The 20,869-nt window shown below is 34.9% G+C and overlaps 1 protein-coding gene across 3 annotated transcripts in view; it reads left to right on the top strand.

Moving 5' to 3' along the window:
• Positions 1-1,260: 1,260 nt before the first annotated feature.
• Positions 1,261-20,869, top strand: part of LOC119642517 (long-chain fatty acid transport protein 4-like) — a 60,356-nt gene continuing 40,747 nt past the window's right edge. For 2 of the 3 annotated variants that reach the window (XM_038041664.1, XM_038041666.1), the window contains exon 1: positions 1,390-1,781. In XM_038041664.1, the coding sequence (XP_037897592.1) occupies positions 1,666-1,781 (116 nt within the window). In that variant the 5' untranslated portion in view covers positions 1,390-1,665. Of the gene's footprint in view, positions 1,782-20,869 lie in introns of all 3 variants that reach the window. The other variant, XM_038041665.1, reaches the window with a different exon arrangement.

Genomic DNA, 20,869 nt, shown 5'->3' with positions numbered 1-20,869 from the left:
TTCGGTAATCACAGAGTAACATTGTAAGTTAATTTTGAATGTTACGCATATATGTGTAATAATCATTTCTTAGCTCGAAATTGTGTAGTACGCTGTATTTGATGTGTCATATCATCAATATATTAGAGTGTATTAATAATGTGGAGTCCAAATATAATAAATTTTTACGCAAACCATTAGTCTTGTCATTGTTTTCCCATTTGCTTGCACTAATAGCGACGAATAACCAATGCTTGTCGTCACTGTTATTATTTCATCTTATGACAACAAGCAAAGCAATCTTTCCTAGTTAGCATATTAATTGTCAAAACCGACATTGTTTTGTTTATTTTTATTTAAACATCAGAAGCGACGTATTTGTACTCCATTTTTGACTCGCTTTTATTGTTTACTTTATCGACAACCTTTTGTTTCCTTAAAGATAGAAGACACAGCTGCTTATGCACGCTTCCGTCGTCATCAAAGCGAACCCCTTTATATTCTGTTAAAAATTTAAAAATATGCTATAAAATCAATTAGCATTTAATTTTCTAATTATATGAATATTGTGCTTCTAGGACATCCAGAAATTTTTAATTTTTTTTAGTTTAGAAAAGTTTTCAACCCACGCTGTTTACTTGAAATTTGATACATATATATTACACGCATGGATGATTTTTGGTTGCTTTAACATGAAATTCCCACGTAAGTGTCATTTTCAACCCAATTGAACTATGTTATCCCATTTCGAATTATTTTGGTTGCTAATTTTCTTTGAAAGAATACATATAATTGAATTAAAGTTAGACTTTGGTTTGAATTATGCATTTATAATTTTTGGTTTTCAACCTTTGACTTGCAAATCATTAGGTATGTAATTGTCGTTAGGTTGTGCGACGCGACTGTGCTAATGGTTGACGGGGTTTGTTTTGCATACCTTTGTATACAAAAAGAAAGTGTTATAATTATCAAATAGCTAAAGTTTCAATAAAAAATGAAATTAATTAATTAATTTGTGATATTGAAATTGTTACGTGCAGTAGTATTCGATGATACATAAAAGAAAAGCAATTCTATTATTGATTTTTTTTCGCCGTCAATATGTAGTAACTCTTTAAAAGAGTAAAACATTATTATTGAGAACTGTTGTGGAACTTAATCAGAGTAACAAAAGGCTCAAAAAAAATGTTGATTAGAAATTTTTTATTTCGCTCCAGCATTAATTATTATCTAACAATGCGTCGCTCCCCGCACTCTATTTTGTGACATCACTTATATGTGCGTAGCTACCGCAGGTTTCGCAGTCGCTTCAATTACAGCAAAAACAACCACATTTTTAAAAATTCATCAATTACTAAAGAAAACGAAACTTTATTGTCAAACGATCACTTTTACTGTTTCTTACTACAGTCCCCTCCATCCGTGGAGCAGCAACATCTAGCTGACGATGATATTCATCCGATTAATAACCAGCACATAACTATCGACATCGATGTGAGAACCGATCAAAATGAGAGCCCGATTGCGGTGCTCACGAACGAATGTGATGATCTTTCAAAGTGCTCTCCGAAAAGTCTCTCCAAACAAACATCATCTCTGAAGAATATTCCAGTTGCTTTTTCTTTCGTCTTGTATGCGGTTGGTGTCAGTTTTTTAGCGGTTGTAATATCATTAATTTGGTACTACATGAATTGGATTTTCGGCTTGCCAGCACTAGCTTTAGCGTTATTAGCTGTGTTTTTAACAAAGCCAGGTTGGAGATGGTTCTACATTGCCGGTGCGACGTCTAAGCGAGATCTAACGTAAGTATCTTTAAAATATTAGCTTTCGCAAATATACATTCTTGCCTGCGCATATAAAGGTACACTGCTTCTTACAATTTTTATGTTAAGTCATCGCGTTGAATTCCATAAGCATGCGGACGCAAGCGAATTGACAAACTGTTCGAGTTAGCTCGAAGAACCTTGAAGTCACTTAAACATGTTTGTATAATCGTTTGTTTGCTTTCATAAAGTGGCTACGAAACAAGTTTATAATAATATATACGTGAAAATTTATTCGTTACAACCGAAATCCTAGAGAATCATTCATGAAAAGTAAGTTTCTCCATGGCAAAGTAATTAATAAGACAATATGTTTATTTTTATATATGAAAATATACAAACAACATATGTGATTTTTCCTCAAGGATGGCGGATTCGTTAATGTCCGTATAATTTTCTTTTTCGTCTATCGATTTTTTGCAGAAAATTCACGGACCATTGAAATACTTATTGAAAAATATTATTGAAATACATTGAAAAACTTATTTTTGCTACATATACGTTATAACCGAATTTATTTGTTCTAGGTTTTAAAAGCATTAAATCATAGATGTGCGACATTTTGCGACATAAATTTTTTTTAATTTTTGTGTAAGTACATGGCAAACAGTTTAATGTGACCTACAGCTTTGATGCTGATTAATTTGAGCGTTCCTTTTTTATTCCCACTACAGAAGGAAGGCTAAATATTCATTTTGAAGAAGGGACAACCAGAAAGCAACTTCACTGTAATACAGCTTATATATTTTTGGTCAACATCAAATTTCGAATTGATCTGTGCATGTTTGTGTACCCATCTGCCCATTCCTGTAATGCTAGGAGCTAATATTCTTCCGGTCTTAAGGATGAAGATGTTGGCTGCAAAAGCTAGGGCCGTTTCCAGCCAGCATAGATTATCGATGTTTGTTTTTTCCGAGTCTTTTTAAGGTAAAGATAGTGAATATAGACGATTCTGCCGTAGCGTAACTTAACTTAATTTGCGTGCTTCTTATCATATCGCATCGCTACCTACCGTTTTAACATCCTGGCAAAGGGAGAAAGAGGAAATGCGTAATAGTCATCAGTAAAAGTAGATGTCAGATGCAAATATTACGGCGTAGTTTTAAAATGACTTCTTTCATCTCACAAGTTTCGGACCTTTTGAATACATATTTCATTTTTTGAACCTGCGTAGATAATTTATTTTGAGGATTATTTAATTTTTATTAAGTATATTCTTCGCAATTAATTACATTGATTGGTTTTTTAAACTTTGTAATTCAAGTTGCTAACTAACAATTTTGAATACATTATACGTTTTTGATTTCGCATTCGGTGATTCCAATTTACACTTCTTAGTTTCGGAAGACGTTATTTCACGCATAGAATTTTGTTAAGGCACTTCAACTAAGCTTCGAATTATGTAAGAACTCAATCATTTGGTTCAGAGTTTTTTCTCCGGCATCCTCGTAATAGTTCCAATTAGGTAATATTCGCCGAGGTGGAGAATATAGCGGGGGTAGAAGCAATTCAAAGTGCAATTCACAGAATTTTTTCGATGTAGCCATCAGGTAACACGTTCGCCTTTCTGTTAAACTGCGGATTAACGCGATACTCATTTGGATTTGAAACAGGGGAGCATTAAAAATTAATTTTCAATAATTCGTTATTATTTATCGATAATTTAATAAAATTTTTCCGCATATAGTACGGCTGCAGGTGTATTTTATGATCAAACCAGGTTTTTAAAAATTGCATGCATATTTTTCAATCGATTTTTGCTTTTATTTTTATTTCATCATTTGAAAAAAAAAATAGATTGGCTATAAGTTTTGATGAAAATTAAATTTGTGATCGTCATCATTATTATACTCTACAACACTGGTGCCACAACGACATATTAAGTATAGGCGGGCTCATGCAACAACCCGAATCACTTGAGATAGAAAAACTTTCAAACTGGTCTGTCCTTCTTCTTTTCTTATCTTCAAAGAACAATTGCTGATATATTTTGATGAGATTTTCACACTTTGACGTGGTCCAGGATGAACGCTATGGAAAATGTTTTGTATCGGATCACTTTGTCAACCGTTTCCATGCAGCACATTAATTCGAAAAATCATCGTAAGAAAAACTGAAGAATCGCGTAGGCTTTGGCCGACTATAGTGTTTTTACTTATTTTTTGAGAATATTTTTAATTTTGGTATTCAATCACAATGTTGCATCTCTTAATTTGATTTTTTAAAAACGTGAAGTTAATTTGCATTTGGCATGAGGTTTAAGTTATCATAAAATTTTATATCTTAATTTCGGTTTCGGTGCAACACGGTGCACACTGCTTATATCTCAATTTAAGTTATATTATTCTGTATTAAATGTCGAATCAGTTGTGTGCAAGGCGGCTTCTGTACCAGGCTTTATAAAAAGCTGGTCAAAAGATTTTGACGACTCTTATGTAACGAAAAGACTACATATTGTTGGCGAGACCCTGAACTGGATATGTGTGCATCACTTGGTCTCCCAACTGCAATTATTACGTTGAAATGACCGAGGCAATTCAAAAACTATTTCTCCTATTTGGAGTGGGATGCTATGCTATATTACCTCTGTGTGTACATCGTTTACTTGCAATCAACTTACCTAGTCCCGTGCAAAGAAGATTGAATCTTGGAAGAGCCTTTTTAATAAAACTTAGTCAAGGTGATATTTCATCACTATTCTTGCTCAGTAGGCTAGATTGCAATGTTCCTTCAAGAGTTTCGAGGATTTTCTTTTCCCTTCGGTTTTACGCAAGTAGTTTAATAATTTTTATTATTTATTCTCGGTAGACGGTTCAAGCGATTATATCAAATCGCTGTTGCTTAACGCACACATCTAGACAGCTGCTCAAGATGTGCTAGATCGATATTCGACACTCATGATTCCAACCACTTTATTTAAACTGCAAATAGATTGCTTATATTTTGTAAGCTTGTCGATACTTTATGAATTAGTTCCCATCGGGATGTAAACTGGTCCTCTTAGGGGCCAAGTCTCTTATTAGACTAAGTTTTACATTTTACTGTATGAAGCACTGTGATCTAGTGTTAATATGAATGTCGTTTAGGTGCCAATTAGTTCTCACTCAATGCTTTATTTAGCTCTCAAACATTATGTTAGATAAATTATATATTTATATAATGAATTGAACGTCATCTACATTGAAATTAACTTCTAGACAAAGTATTGTCACTGTATTGCGGGTATTTCACCGTCTTTTTAGGTTTTATAAAATTTAGTATATTTGTATATTCTTATATATTTATATTTTTAGTTTCGTGTAAAACGGTTCCCATGCAGCACGGTACTTATTAACCGTCTTGAACGTATGTCAGTTATATAGGCGGATATGGAAGTTTTCTGTCTTTTTTTTTTTGCACTTACATATGTCCACACCTTACAGTTACGTTGCATTAAATATTTTCAGCATATATTTTCAATTAAGTTCACTGCTGTTGTTATGGCTGAGAAAAACGTCTTAAATATTTATTTTGAATCTATTTTTCGGCACAATATCAGATTTCTAGCAGAAGGACGCAGTTTCAAACAATAGGAACTAGCAGGAAGAATGAATGAACAGGTGACATCGCTTAACCGGCTTAAAATTTTTTACCGATCAAGACTATGTATATCTTAAGAAGCATCCTGTGCGTTATTCTCACTGTTCCACACACGAAAATTGACATAGATAGAAAGTGAAACAACTTCAAGAACAAAAATGTAAATCTCAAACATGTTACCGTCGTATCAGTTCAATAAAGTTGACATGAGAACGGATCAAAAAACACGGAAAAATGCCAAAATTTATTTAATATGATCTTTACTTATTTATTTTGTCACGACTCAAATCAAGGGAAGTGCACGCATATACCTGGCTATTAGTTTTTACGGTATTACGTTGCTTATTACATGCATATTGTGTTTATATTATTTTATTCGTCTACGTGCGCGACATATTAATGATACGGATCGATTTCAATGTCAAGGTAATCTAAACCTGAACAAAGAGTGAATGTCTGCGTCATTTGTACAAAACTCATTGAGTATTGCAAACGCATTTATATAATATAACAATTGTGCTTTTTTTCGTTTTAAAGCTTATTGGATTATAATTTGGAGGTGAACAGCAGTTCGGTCTAAGTATTTAAGCAAACAACAGCAGGAAACTATTTCAAATAAACAGAAATGGTATTTGAATAAAATAGTTTAATAAACGTAATTTATATAACTTGTTTTGGAGAAGTCAGATTTCATGTAACCACTTCAATATACCTCAGTTGCATACATGTATGAATATATCTATATGGACATAAGCTTTTATTTAACAGCTGTAAAAAGCTAGAACAAGATTGGCACCAACTGCACCGCTTCAAAAGATCATGAAACCGGTTATTGAATACTTTGCTATAAAATTCTACTATTTCCACTCCATCTCTGTCATTACTTGTGCCAGGTTCTCAGTCAGAACTAAATCAAATCATATTAAAATATTTATATTTATACCTTGCATCACTTGCAGTGAGAATATGGTAACAATGTAAGGATGTGTGCAATACCCAAAACGCCTTGGGATAAGTCCGTCTTTCGCTGTACCATTCGTCTAAATTACTAATTTAATTTTAAATTGTCCGGTAACATGTTCGAAACATTTATCGTAAGAAATGTTCATAAACTTCACTATCGATATTTCAAGATTGTATGGGATACCTCGGTTGTAGTTTGAATGTAGTGTGATGAGTTTTGATACAAGTTCAGAAAATGTATTAATCGAATATGCAATAGAACTCTGCACGCGAATCAAAACCCAGAATAGAAAATTGCGGAGGTGTAGTCGGCTCTAGCGGATTGCATGTTTAATGTGGTCGGCCATATAATAATAAATTTTTAAAGAGAATTCTAATGTTTACGATAGATGACACATTTCTTAATTGGAAAAAAAATATCAGCATGGACTGAAACAAAATATGCAAGCATTTAGAGTTAAAAAATCTTGTTAGAGTTCGCTTAATGATCTATTTCGTACTTACACATATTAATTCAGTAGATATATTATAAAAGATGAATTACACAGCGTAAAAAATACATTATGTCTTTGCTCTATGCATAGTTCGAGGGACACCACTCATATGCGCACATACGCATGTAGCCGACATAATCTAACTGAATTGTGGAAAATATAAAGATTCAGAACGAAAAATTGATTGACCTATCAAAAAAAAAAATTCATCAGAAAAATTCTTTGAATTCTTAGGACATTGAAAATTGTATTAAGTTCGTGTAAAAAGAGAATCTTTGTTTCTCTTTAATTTATGTAAAAAGATAATTAGGCGTATATATGTACTGACGACTGCATTCTATAAGTGCTATTTGTCGCATTTTACTATTCTAAGAAAGGCACTTAACAGCTTTCGGTTGGTTTTTAGCAAGGTTCACAATTAATAATACATAACTAAAATTAATTAAGTTAAATAGTAACTAGAACTAGCCACGGTATACCTTAGTAAAATATATATGTCAACAAATAATTTAAAATTTATTACATATATGTATATCCTAAATTATAATTTTACATCAAAAACTTTGCTTAAGAAAAAAAAACTGCTATATTTTCCGCAGATAAACTGTAATATTTTTCTTGTAATATGCCGTGAACTTTATGGCATAGGTTTACGCGTTCAGGCGGGTAAAGGTATTGCAGCTTCATTCAGTAATAATTGAAATGATACTAATTTGGTAAGAGTTTTTTTTCATTTGGTAGGTACATTGCTTCCTGCTTTTCCCCACAATGTCATATAACTTATGCTTTTTGCTAGTTTTCAAAAGTTCCCAAAATTTATTAAGCCGCTAAGCGTGCTATTTACAGCGAATGTAAAAGATATGCATTTGAATTTATATCAAAACATACTGTTGTTTCCTTCAATGATTATTGCATCCCAATTGTTCTTGCCAATTGACCCTTCGTCAATGCTTATGTCGAATATATTTAAGATGTGTTACAATGTTCGAAAGATTCAATTCATTTCGTTTTTAATTACTGGGAAGTGTCCCGCGTCGCCTTTTGCTTGCTAATGTCCTACAACTTATTTGCTAAACAATTCGGAAGAAAGCTTTCTGGAAAATATTAGAAAAATATTTCTATACAACGAAAACAATAACAGGTTTATCATAGAAACGATGAGTTTTGCTGCTGTCCACAAAACAAGAGTTGATTCTGGAAAAATAACAATATTGCAATATGACAATATTTGAATGTTTTCAAAATTTTTCATGAAATTATATTTATAGCGTCAGTAATTAGATAATGTAGTTAATCTTTCTGGACCATCCCAACAGCTGACGGACGATAGCTTTACTGATGTTGTAATAAGTGTTTCGGCTACCTACTTTCGTAGGTTCGCTCAGGTTCTTATTGCATACTATCAAGCCACTCAGTTAAGTTCGAAAAATGAAATATTGCCAAAGCGACGGATTTTTCCCGTTTTAAAACGGGCTAGACCTAACAAGTCCAATGTCTAAAAATAAATTATACACGTGCGAATAAATACCTGTTCCTTTTTCGGTAAACAGGACGGTTAATCATACAGAACTTGCTGGAAAATATTGTAGTTACAGGACTCCCCACATCACGATCTCCTGTTTTTCCAATTTTTCAGACAGAGTGCGGATTCTGTGCGAACAGAATAATTGATCGTTTGAGCATGTTCAGGAGGGCTAAGCTCTTCAAGGTATTGAATAAAAGTTGCTCGAACAGACAATGCGAAGAAGATTGAAACAGGCTTAAGCAGAAGATGTAATATACGTTGCATACAACCAGAAGAGTGGCACATTACAGTTAAGAATTACTGCGCTAGCTTTGCAACAGGAGGCGGAACGTCTTCACGAAGACTTTTAGTTTATTGTCCATGATTTTCCTTGTTTATTGCATTGTCGTTGTTAACGTTTTCTAAGGATTTTTGCGTTTGGTTTCCACAATATATCGCACGCTACACCAACCTTTCTTAACAGACGTTATTGTTCGAATGTTGTTATACTAAAAATCGATGAAATTGTTGCATCTTAAGAGCAGGGAGTGACTTATAAAAAGATATAAAAAAATAGTTGAAAACACTTCTTTATTTAAAAATATCACTTAAATGTCTTTTTATTTATAATTTTCATTGCATTTGATTTAGTTGTGGCTTTTATTACGACACCTTTTTTGTTTAAAAATACATAACTCGGTGGTGTTCATTATTTATTATTTGTTTGAATTAATTTAAATGTAAACCAAAATATCCTTATAACTTATAAAAATTTTAAAAGGGAGCACGTGCCTTTATAGATTTCATTCTTTGGGTAGAACACGTTTGAAATAATCTCGATAAAACGTCCAAATTTATGCAAAAGCTTCCGCAGGACAGTAACTCAATCAGCGATGCAATGGCGATTTTACTATTAGCTGAGAATGTACTTGTACATCGAGCGTATTTATATAAAACTTTAAACCAACTTTCCAAAAGTTGCTTATAATTTCAATTTAGTTAATAAGCTACCGCCTGGTCCAGAGAATAAGACTAGCGACTGCTAAGTCAGTGACCGCGGGTACGAATCTCAGTAAGACCATACCTTGTGGCCACTTTAAGACTAAAAATAGTGTATAGTGATGACCTCTTCTATAATGGCGTAATCAAAGCCCTTATTGTTTTGCTTAATAAATAAATAAAAATAAAATTTCTCGGCATTTACTCCAGCAAATTGTTACAACGTTCATCCGGTCTTAGCAAAAACAATAGTCGGCACTTTGCGAATCTTAAATAGCGACCATTTTTTACAAATATTAGATGTGAGAATAAGACTAAGACTTGGTAGAAGAATTGAGCAATCAGAATTTAGTCGAAACCAATTTTGGAGCGTCATTACGTAGATATGAAAATTCGTGTCATGTGAGTTAGTATCGCTTGTACTGTCCTTATAATATGTAATATTGATTGGAAATATAGTATACCATTATATAGGAAAAATAATTATTAGCGTTAGCAAAAATGATCAACGCATCCACAGCGTATTCGGAACGATCCGCAATTTTTCTTTTTTTATTCTATCAACAGACTTCCAAAACACTTATTTCCCTTTGTTTATTTGGTTATATTTTTTCATATTAGGATTACAAAATAAATAAGGTAAAGGAAATATATTATAGCTTTAATAACCTTGTACTTACTACTCCAGATGGCTTTTGTGTAATGCTTTATTAACATTCACTAGCAATTCGTTAATGACTACTGACAAAGCCCACAAGTCTTTCAATTTGTTTGTTGCACTAGCTTACCAAAACCTGGCACAGACAAAGAGCACTTAAGGAGTTTTTCAAAATATAATGTTGTGGCATCCTACGGATTTTTGGGATTTTTGCTGTTTGGTCCTTTCCCCGCGTATCTTACTTTGTTTCGACTTTTATGCTCAATAAATTTCCTAAAGAAATTCCCCCACTATTTTCGTTAATAGAAAATCAACAAATACTTTCCTCTAAATCCGTAATAAATCTCGATAACCTTGTTGATAATAAACCTACACTTGAAGGACGCAATTTTAGACCATAGATGTAAATTAAATATGAACACGCAGTTAACTTATAGGTACCACCCGAAAAAGTATTCTTAAAACCACCGTAACCACCTTCAAATTAAAACTATGATTTCCAACATTCGCGGTTGCCATAACCGGGCAACCATCTTACAATATTTTACATGTACCCCCCGCCAAATCGAAAATTTACTACGTTTACATAAGATTTCTTGTCTGTTTTTTAAATTATATGGTAAATTTTGCTTATAGAATTCATTTCTTATAATTGTTTGCCAACATTTGCATTCTTGAAGCTTTCATATGCAAAGTTTATAGGCGCATCACTCACCTTGGAAGCATTTCGGTCAATAATATTTTCTTTATGTACATTTGGATCTATAATGTTTTTATGTGCGATGTCAATTCTTCGCAAAGGAACGAAAATAGTCGTTGGGAACTCGTTATCATTAAAATTGGAACAAGCCATCATTTGATTTGCATGTCGTTTCTACAGCTGACCATTTAAAGTTTCCAAAAATGTTTGTTTGACCATTTGTTCGCAATGGTAGCTTTTTTACAAAAAATTTTACTTGGGACTGAATAACCTTTTACTACAACATTGTCTCCAAGTCTAAAGCATCGAATATTTGATCCCTTGTAGTACTTCTTTTGCGTGGCTTACTGCTTTTTAACATGAAAAATTCTTGATATTTTAAAGCTAGTCAAAGCTCTTTCATTGAGCATTATATAATCGGGAGGTGCTCCCACCCTAATGTGCAATCTATTTGGCATAGCGGTCTACCGTTACTAAACACGACCTATTTAAAAACAGACTGAAAAAGCCAACACATACTCTGGTCCAAACTCACTCCTCAGATTGTTATATAACTAATTTCTGTTTAGGTGTGTCAGGTGTACTTCTTAAATATGGTGAAATAATATATAATAATGATGATGGTTTTATAATGTTCTCTAAATCTTTGGACTGTTGTGGCCATCAACAGCATTCACATGCCATTAGTTCATTTTCGCGATTCTTATGTTAGCAAAAAAGTCAGGTGTTCTTTTATTTAATCAAACTTCACATTGGTATACTGACAGAAGTAACGCAAGACGTTGAAGTATATTAAAGGTATCCCTTTTTTCAGGCCAAAAATATTTGCCAAAGATTTATTATCCGCCAACAGCAAAAATTAAAGTTTGGCATCGGAACAGTTTTGCGTCCAATCAAATTTTTGCTCTTTCTTTAAAAAATTATACAAAGGGCTTAACAGGATTGCAGCATATGAAATGAACACTATAAAAGTTTTTAATTCCGCACATATTGGTGAGATGCGGAATACTATTAATTTCCTTATCCTTTTTTGAATAACCCATTTCTCTTAATTACGTGCCCCAAACATTTCATCTCTTTAGAGGAAAATTAGAATTTTTGTAATGTAATTCCAGCATTATTTAAATTATCCAATACCTTTTCTGGTGGTTGAATGCATAATTGCACAGTGGTGCACTAACCCTATGTCACCTAAAAGGATTATAACCCCTTCTGAAACAGTTCAAAACAGTGTAGTGAGAGCACCATAAACGGTTCTCTTGAATTGTTATTTATTATAATTCTTTCGGTTGATTTCAAATTCTTACGTTAAATCTGACTTATTAATTCTTGCTTTACTTCTGACGCAACTGAATTGTGGTCAGTAATTTATGTAATAAATTCAAAGAACAGCAAAGTCATTTGCTACCATTAAAAATTGTTTCAGCTTTTGCCAAAAACCGGGTCATGTTATATATCGCTGTTCTGATTTTTTAATATTATCTGCTGCTGACAGATTGAACAAAATACATGCACTTAAACTTTGTGTCAATTGTCTTAAATTCAAAAAACCTAATTTATCTGATTGGACCTCTAAAGGTCGTTGTCACACATGTGGCAAAAGCCATCGTTCATTATTGCATTTTGAACGCCCGCAAGTGGCAAATTACACTGCTTCAAAACATAATCAAATCAATGAAACAAATCATATCGAACCTGCAGAGAATTCAAATTATAACATGGGTGATCAAGCACAACCTAAAAATTTTGCTGCTTTGAAAACACAACACACAGAACGAAATATACTAGCTACAGCAATTGTTTATATTATATGGAAATATAACCAACGCTTTCCTTGTCGTGTTCTATTGGATGGCGATTCACAAATTAATATGATTTCTGAACGCATGGTTCACATGACCGGCCTAAAGCGTCAATACGCTCCAATTCAATTTCAATGTGCAAATAAAACTGTGGGAACATCAAACTTTAAATGTATCACAAATATTGAATCGCTACTTAAACCATTCTCGGTTACTCTTGAAGCTTACATAGTTGACCGAATAAGCGGAAACCTTCCTGATGCTGAAATTGATGTTTCAAACTGGAACATACCAGAACATATACATATTAGCAGATGAACGTTTTAATATACCACAACGAGTCGACATGTTATTGGGTGTTGACTTATTTTTTGATATTTTGGAGAATAGTAAGGTTGCCTTAGGGCTCAATCGTCCCATACTAACCTATACACGTTTAGGCTGGATTGTCGCGGGGACACTTCCACATCATGCAAATCCAATTACATATGTCAAGTGCAAATCATTACAAGTATCTAATGTTCAACAAAATGATCACCTGTCTGATGCTATTAAAGCATTTTGGGAAATTGAAAGTTTTAAGGAATGTTCGCCAAAATTATCACAAGAAGAAGACCAGTGTGAGTTACATTTTCAAAATAATTTTACGAGGTTGCCAGACGGACTATTTGGTGTAAAGTTGCCTTTCAAATCATCAACATCGTTATTGGGTAACTCTTACGACATTGCCTTCAAACGCTTTCTGGCGCTTGAGCGAAAGTTTGAAACAAATGGACAATTACGTAGTGATTATACTAACTTTATAAATGAATATATTCATATGGCGTTCACAAGGCGATCAACCGATACAGCTATACCAACTAACTACAATTACATATGGAACAGCATCTGCATCATTTTTAGCCACGCGCGCATTAAAACAATTAGCTATTGATGAAATACATAATTTTCCGTTAGCTGCAAATGCTATAAACACAAATTTTTATGTAGATGATCTGTGAACGGGTTGCAACACACTTCATGAAGCCATGCAATTACAAGCACAATTAATTTCTATTTTATCTAAAGGAGGTTTCAGCCTAAACAAATGGTGTGCAAATCATCAACATTTGATTAAACACATTCCTAAAGAAAATCGTGCAACTTTGTTCACCATTAAAAATTCAAATGCGATCAAAACTCTTAGAATTGTTTGGGATCCTGCAAAGGAGGAAAATTATAGTAAAAGAACAATTTTATCTGAAATTTCACAATTTTTTGATCCGATAGGCCTAATATCGCCAGTCATAATAATGGCTAAAATTTTCATTCAACAGTTGTGGCGGTTAGATCTGGATTGAGATGACGAATTGCTTATTAAATACCAGATGGCGTGGTCAAATTTTAGACGGCAATTATGTAATTTAATCGATTTAGAAGTGGATCGCTTAGCATTCACTCCTGATGCAAAATATGAAATTCATGGGTTCTCTGACAATTCAGAAAGAGCATATGGTGCATGTGTATACATCAGATGTATAAATAACGATACAAAAATAACTTCAAATTTGCTTTTTGCCAAATCAAAGGTGGCACCTATCAAGAAATGTAGTTTGCCAAGATTAGAACTCTGCGCTGCTGTAACAATGGTACAACTCGTTAAGAAAGTTCAAGAAGTTTACGATTTTATACAATTTAACAATATTTGCTTCTGGACCGACTCAACCATAGTGTTGAGTTGGATATCAGAAGACTCAGGCAATTGGAGTACCTTTATTGCTAATAGGGTGGCAATCATTCAACAAGTTTCAACACGCTCGCAATGGAGACACATTCCATCCAATTTAAACCCGTGGTGTGTTACCAGCTGAATTAATGCATTCAACACTTTGATTTCACGGGCCAAATTTTTTAACGTTAGCTTCGTCTATTTAGCCACAATTTCCATACAATTTAAAATACGATGATAACATATAAGAAAGAAAACCTATAAAGATGATATTAACAACAACAATTTCACAACAACATGATTTAATCATTAGTATTAAATTTCACAACGATTATGTACGTTTGCTTAACACAGTCGCTTACATGCTGGGTTTTATATATACTTGTGAATTTAAGGCTAAAAGAAAACATTGTTCATTGGATGCTACAGAACTTGACGCATCTCGTCTAAAAATTATCAAATACATACATGTAAGGATAAAAATCCCCTGAAGCCTTTCTAACATTACCCTCTCCAGAACTTTTCCAAGCACTGGGAGGAGAGTCATCTCCCGACAAGACGAAGGATCGCTCTTCATCTTATCAGGTATTTTCAGAAGAACTGCGATATTTACCAAGCACTGTAATGAAAAATATCCTTTAGAGAGACACGGAGAATAAGCCATGTATAAGTATTCGGGAATAACTTTCCGGACGACTTTGGTCATCTCCCCGGTTATTCCGCCAATGCCTGGGGATCTTTTTGATCTGCCTTTCGACATTCCATGCCGAAATTCATCCGTCTTCAAGGGAAGGGGAAGAGGCACCAACCCAATATTGCGAAGCATCGCATCATTCTGCCCCGGGTATAAAGTGCCCATTAATGCATTTAAACCCTCCCTCCAGGTGGACAGTACTCCACTTAAAGTACCAATATCACTTATCTCTGAGGGTTTTTCCCCTTGATAACACGGTAGGTCTGACGCCAAGGTCATCGCGATTTAGGGAGACAAAAATTCTCCAACCGTGCTCTTTAGTCTTCATAAGTATGCGCAGCATTAGACCTTTCTGCCCGCGGAAGTTGCGTTCTAAGGCGGCGCATGATATTTCCTGCCTCGGACAGAGTATGTGTCGACCACTTAACCCTTCTTTGATTTGCCATGCGGAATCTTTCAAAGAGCAAGACCGATTCAATTACGTGGTCCACCTGCTCATCCAAAGATTTCCTCTGAAAGTCTCCAAGCGGCGCTTCGGTGACCGCTTCCCGAATAAGGACTCCGTATGTGCCAATTTACCCCAGAAGTACGCCACTGTTTGATGTCAACTTTGACGGACGCGGGCGGGGTATAGCTCAGTTTAAAAAAAAGGTGATCACTAACACCCTACTCACATTACACCACTCATGAAAATTCAAACCAGCCCATACCGTAAGTTCGGGCCTTAACACGTGGACAGTTCACCATTCAGAGAACACTTCACATCTTACATGGTTGCGTAAATCAGACACTCGTTCTGGTATTTTGCGAAACCGTAGGAGTGAGCAAGCGTTAGCTTCCAGCCCCACAATTAATGAGGTGGCACAAGCAAATCCATATACCTAAGATAATCATCCAGTTGATTGAACTTACAATAAAGATTTGCACAAAGCAATCTTTCGTAAGGGCCTTTAACGGACATACTACTGGCAAGTAGTCAGGGACACTCAGGACAAGTGTGCCTTCCACATTCACATCATTCACAATGGCAGCAGAGTGACTGTAGCTATCAGGAAACACACGGATACCATGGCAAGCCCTTGCGCGTACCTTCGGTAACCCACGCCTCCTGGAGCAGCGCCACCCGATTGCCCAACTCTCACATACACTGACCCACGCACAACGAATGATAACTACAGTTGCAGCTATATTGCAGTAAGAGCAAGGCCATTTTAATGGCGAGCTTAACACCATTTGTTTAATTTTGAGTGCACTTATCCTTAAGCAATCGTTAACAAATTGTTTTTATCACGAGCGGCAGTCTAAACTGGCCAGAAATTAAAATAAACAAGTACATTATTCTAGGACAAGACTAGACCACGCTTGACATGGTCAAATGATTTGTATTTACTAGTAAATTCGTTGGCAGTAGAAGCTTTCGAAGTCTTCGATAGACGTTTCATTTTTATTATTATAACATTATAGACAGATTATATAATAATTATAGACGAAGAAAGCAATCAGCAAACGAACGTTGCGCAAATAAAAACTTTTATAAGTCCACAGTCCTCCTCAACGAACACATATAATTAATTAATTTAAGATAAATTTAACAGACTGATAAATCTTTCATGAATTACTCTTGGTATAATAGATTTTTTGGGAAGATGTCAGCTGCCAGCGTTGACGTATATTAACAGAATTTCAGCTGGTCTATATGTGGTCTATATGTGTCTCTAATGTAGTGATAACACCTACCAATATATTTTCTTCGCATTATCGCAGTTTATTACAACAGATTTATGAGATTCAAAGTGCACCTCGTTTAGTAACTTCTTTATATATATAGCTTCCGTCACTGAGAATGTGATTGGCCTGTGCTACTTAAAACTACTGAATTTTGTTTTTTCGTATTCTTAGGAAAATACTATTTCTGTTAAGAAAAATGCACACCCTTAGCATCGTCACTCTACTCCGCTCCTACGTAACTTATAACTTACTTGCTATATTTAAGTGTTTTATTATGTGTTGCACTCAAGCTTTCTTTGCGTCAGTTTACTTTCCGAGTGTCTATTGCTAAATACATAAGTAATCCTATGAGACTCCAGCACTCCTTTTCATCGATCTTCGCATATGTGCCGGCATCACATACTAGCTGGTGTCCTGTGTCAAATGATCTTGCTTTTAGCCCACAATTTCCCATTTTATAACCCTTGCAATAGCTTCTTTATATATTGTCTGCGACAAATTTCAATTTCGTTTATCATTTCAATCTGAGCTAGAAACTGTGTTCTTGATTCTGTTCATCGTCTCTTTACTGGAGCAGCTTGTAAGTGTGTCATCAACATATGTTGACCTTATCAGTGTTCCCAGTATATATCCGTTATCACTGTTCTTGGAATAAATGCACGGTTTATTTTCAATTAGTTGAAAGCCAATTTGCTTCAAAAAATTGTCCATTTGAAGTTCCATTTATGATCAAATTGCTTCAATCCATTAGTCGACTTTTCAAGTTTTAAAACTTGGGAACTCTCCTGCTTGTGGCATCCATCTTGTGAAGGTACAATTTGCGCTCTGCGCAATTGCAAATGTCGTTCTCCTAGCTTCATATGTCACCGCTGGTGAAAATCTTTCTGTATAATTTACTCCGTAAATTTGAGAACAAGGCGAAATGCCACTTTTCACTAACAAGTTTTTACCTTTAACAAGGTTTCGACAATTTCCATGTACAATTTTCAGTAATGCTGGGCTTCCCATCAGTGACCTACTAATCCGCCACGCACATGAGTGTTAGTGATCGTTTGAAGACATCAAACATACAATGTTGTACTGTTCTTTGGCCTTTTAACCGCATCTGTTTGAAGTATCTTTGGCCTACAGGCAACAGTATTTGCTGATTTCTACTTTGGTTGATTTGAACTTACCGTATGTTTTGCAGAGGTCGCTTATGTTTTCACTTTTATTGTCGGAATTAACGTTTTCACAACATGAAATACATTACATGTTTGTTTAATTTCATTGCATTCTTAATTCCGTTGCACTATGTTCAAAACAGTTGTGTTAATTAAAATTTTTATAGGTTACTAATTTAATGCACTCGCTGCGGTTTTAATAATCACGTAAAACGTAAACGTCAATTCTATTCTTTTTATAAAAAAAATAAGGAATTCTTCCAAGCTTTTCTATATATTTTTCTATACTTTTTTAACTTTTCTATACTTTTTTAATTAAAAAAAGTTTACTAATGACTACAAACTCAAATTAAACCTGCCTCTCTTGACGAAATTTCATTTCCCTTTTAAAAAAAGAAAAAGAAAAAAAAAACAATCGTTTACTCATTTTCCTACATATTAACCGCTTAGAAGTAGTTTTGTTGAACAATCGATATGCTGGACCATAACATATTTTTTTCCTCACGGTTTAAGCTTCTTTCGCCGACGTTTACTTCAAGCAATTGCCATAGAGGCAAACGTCTCAGTTAGCGTACGATTCGAATATTCTGCGGTCAATGGGCGCAAAATTTCAGAGAGATTTTTCAATCACGTCCGTGTTTGTCGTCGTACCATTTTATATTCTTTAAATTTTTCGAAGGTTTCATGGTTGTTTCGCATCTAGGTTTAGCATATATTTTGCATTACCTATCAATATTTACTGTTTGTTGTAGCATATCTTCTGCTAGTCTTGCAGAGTCGGTAAATGGATTTAGAGTGCGTTTGCTTCTTAGGCAAATGTTTCAGCAAGTGTCTGTTGACAGATAAATGTTAAGTTATCAAATCAACTGATTCCTTTAGATTATCAAAGTTTAACGATTACGGCATTTCATTGCTTCATCAACTTATGCCTTATTTGCTTTTAAAATTAATCTTCCACAATTGTCCTTGAGGACTCCACCACGTTTTCTAAAGCGAACAGTTTACTCATCTACTGCTCTGGCTACTGAAAAAAAAAACTGTATTGCTGACCAGGCGCATAGATACATCAACAAGTATCTCTTAAAGTGGTTCGGTTATGAGTTCGTAGTAGTATGATTACAACATTTGTGACATAGCGCACTACTACCGACCGACCAAATTTATTGTTGCAAACAATCCCTTTTTAAAGCGTCTGCTATTTTGACACTTCTGGTGTCGTCTTTTCTCGCTGCATGACGTCCTTTTTGATCACAGTTGTAGAACTTTACATTCGAACGTTGATTACCACTTTTGTTTTTATACTTGTGCTGCCTACTTATTCATTGCTTTCGCAAGGTCCGGCTTCTTCAACTATTTCAATTATTAATACGTTCAAACCAGGCAAATAGCCACTTGATTCCAATCCAATTCCAAAGGACTTTGGGAAGCTGGCTAAAAATAAAATGACAAGGAAGTCTTTTTGAAAAAATAATTAAATTGTTTTAAATAGAATTTAAAATCACACTAGATTTTTGGTTTTTTAATCAAGTCTGGCAACTCTGTCGCGCGGTATAGTCGTATATATTTTGTTTCGGCAATTAAAATTTTAATTTTTTGTTGAATTTCGTGGCTATTCTGCCTTATAGTGTGTGATTTTATAATATACTTTGATAGGAAAGTGAGTGAATTCAAAGTAAAAGAAATATTTTTTCTTTACGCTTTGATACACTGGATTTTTGCAAACAAATATTTTGAGCTCTGATATAAATCTCTTTTTTTTTTTTTTGTTTTCTCTCTTTTTCTCTGGTTATTTTTTCGGCGTTTGTAGTTTGTGTTGCTAGTGATCTCTCGTTACAGTGTCAACCTAACAGAGAAGTTTTGCACAAATTGGTTGATAAATTTTTATCTTCAGGATTTTTTTTTAGTGATTTGTGTGTCTGTTCTTCATAATCAACAACTGTCTTTTTGACAGGACATGGAGTGTTTATATACACCTTGTCGGGCGAAATCAGGCCCGGTATCTGATAGATTCGTTTCTTGTTGGCTCTGCGAGCGCTTTGGTCATGCAAAATGTGCCGGTATTCTCGGCCGTGCTGCTGACGCAGTCGCTGATCCGTCTAAAGGCTTAAGATGGTCATGTCCTGACTGTAGTCAGCGGGACATTGACTTGTATAAACTTTTCACGGAGACCCGTTATGGTTTCTCGGAATTGAGTAGAAATCTCGGCTCCTTGTGGGAAAAGTTTGAGCTCATTAAGTCTAGGTTGGATGAGTGTCGCTTTATTGGACACTCATCTTCTACTCGTAGCGTAGCGTGTGGGACGTCACCTCTGGCTTTCTCCAAATCTAATTCGTTGGTACAAGTTACCGTTCCCTCTAACTCTAAAATGAACATTAATGTTTCCGATATTGCTGAGTCGGTTGGTAGCAAAACAGTTACAAACAAACCGGCAAGTCCATCGGTTTTAAGCAACGCTGAAGTGGCAAGGGTATCTCCGCCCAGAGCCGCCACTCACTCTAATCAAGTGCCATCGCCTAAAAGTAATGAAGAGAAAAATAAGTCATCCTCTCCTCCTGGCTGTTCGCGTGTGAATGCCGGTCACCAGAGTGGGCAAGTCTTACAAGCTGCCGGTACAAGGGCGATAACCCCATCTATATTTCCCCAACTCGAAACTCTCCTACTGTGAACCCCCCTCCTGTTCCAAATAATGACATTTGCTTGACGGCAGTTCCTCCCAGAAAAGCAATATTTGTGCCACGACTGGCACCTGAAACATCGGTGGATAACATAAAAGGTTATCTGGCGACGAAAGTCCCATCAGTCAACTTAAGGCGTATTAGCATCTTCAAAATGGCTCCTTCGCAAGCTAGGGCAATCTCCTCTTTTAAAATATTAGTTGCGACTGAAAACAGTGATATGTTGTTAAACAAATCACTGTGGCCAGTAGGATCTTTAATTAAGGAATTGATCCCTCGAGATCGTCCCCGTAATACCAAGGCAGTAGTCTTGTCGCCTTCAAAAAACTAATTGTTTCTTCAGGCCCACTATCTCTCATATATCAAAATGTTAGGGGCCTAAATTCGAAAATTCGTTCCA

Source organism: Glossina fuscipes, unplaced genomic scaffold (assembly GCF_014805625.2).
Source record: "Glossina fuscipes isolate IAEA_lab_2018 unplaced genomic scaffold, Yale_Gfus_2 224, whole genome shotgun sequence".
Classification (NCBI taxonomy): domain Eukaryota; kingdom Metazoa; phylum Arthropoda; class Insecta; order Diptera; family Glossinidae; genus Glossina; species Glossina fuscipes.
This window is presented reverse-complemented; position numbering and strand designations above follow the sequence as displayed.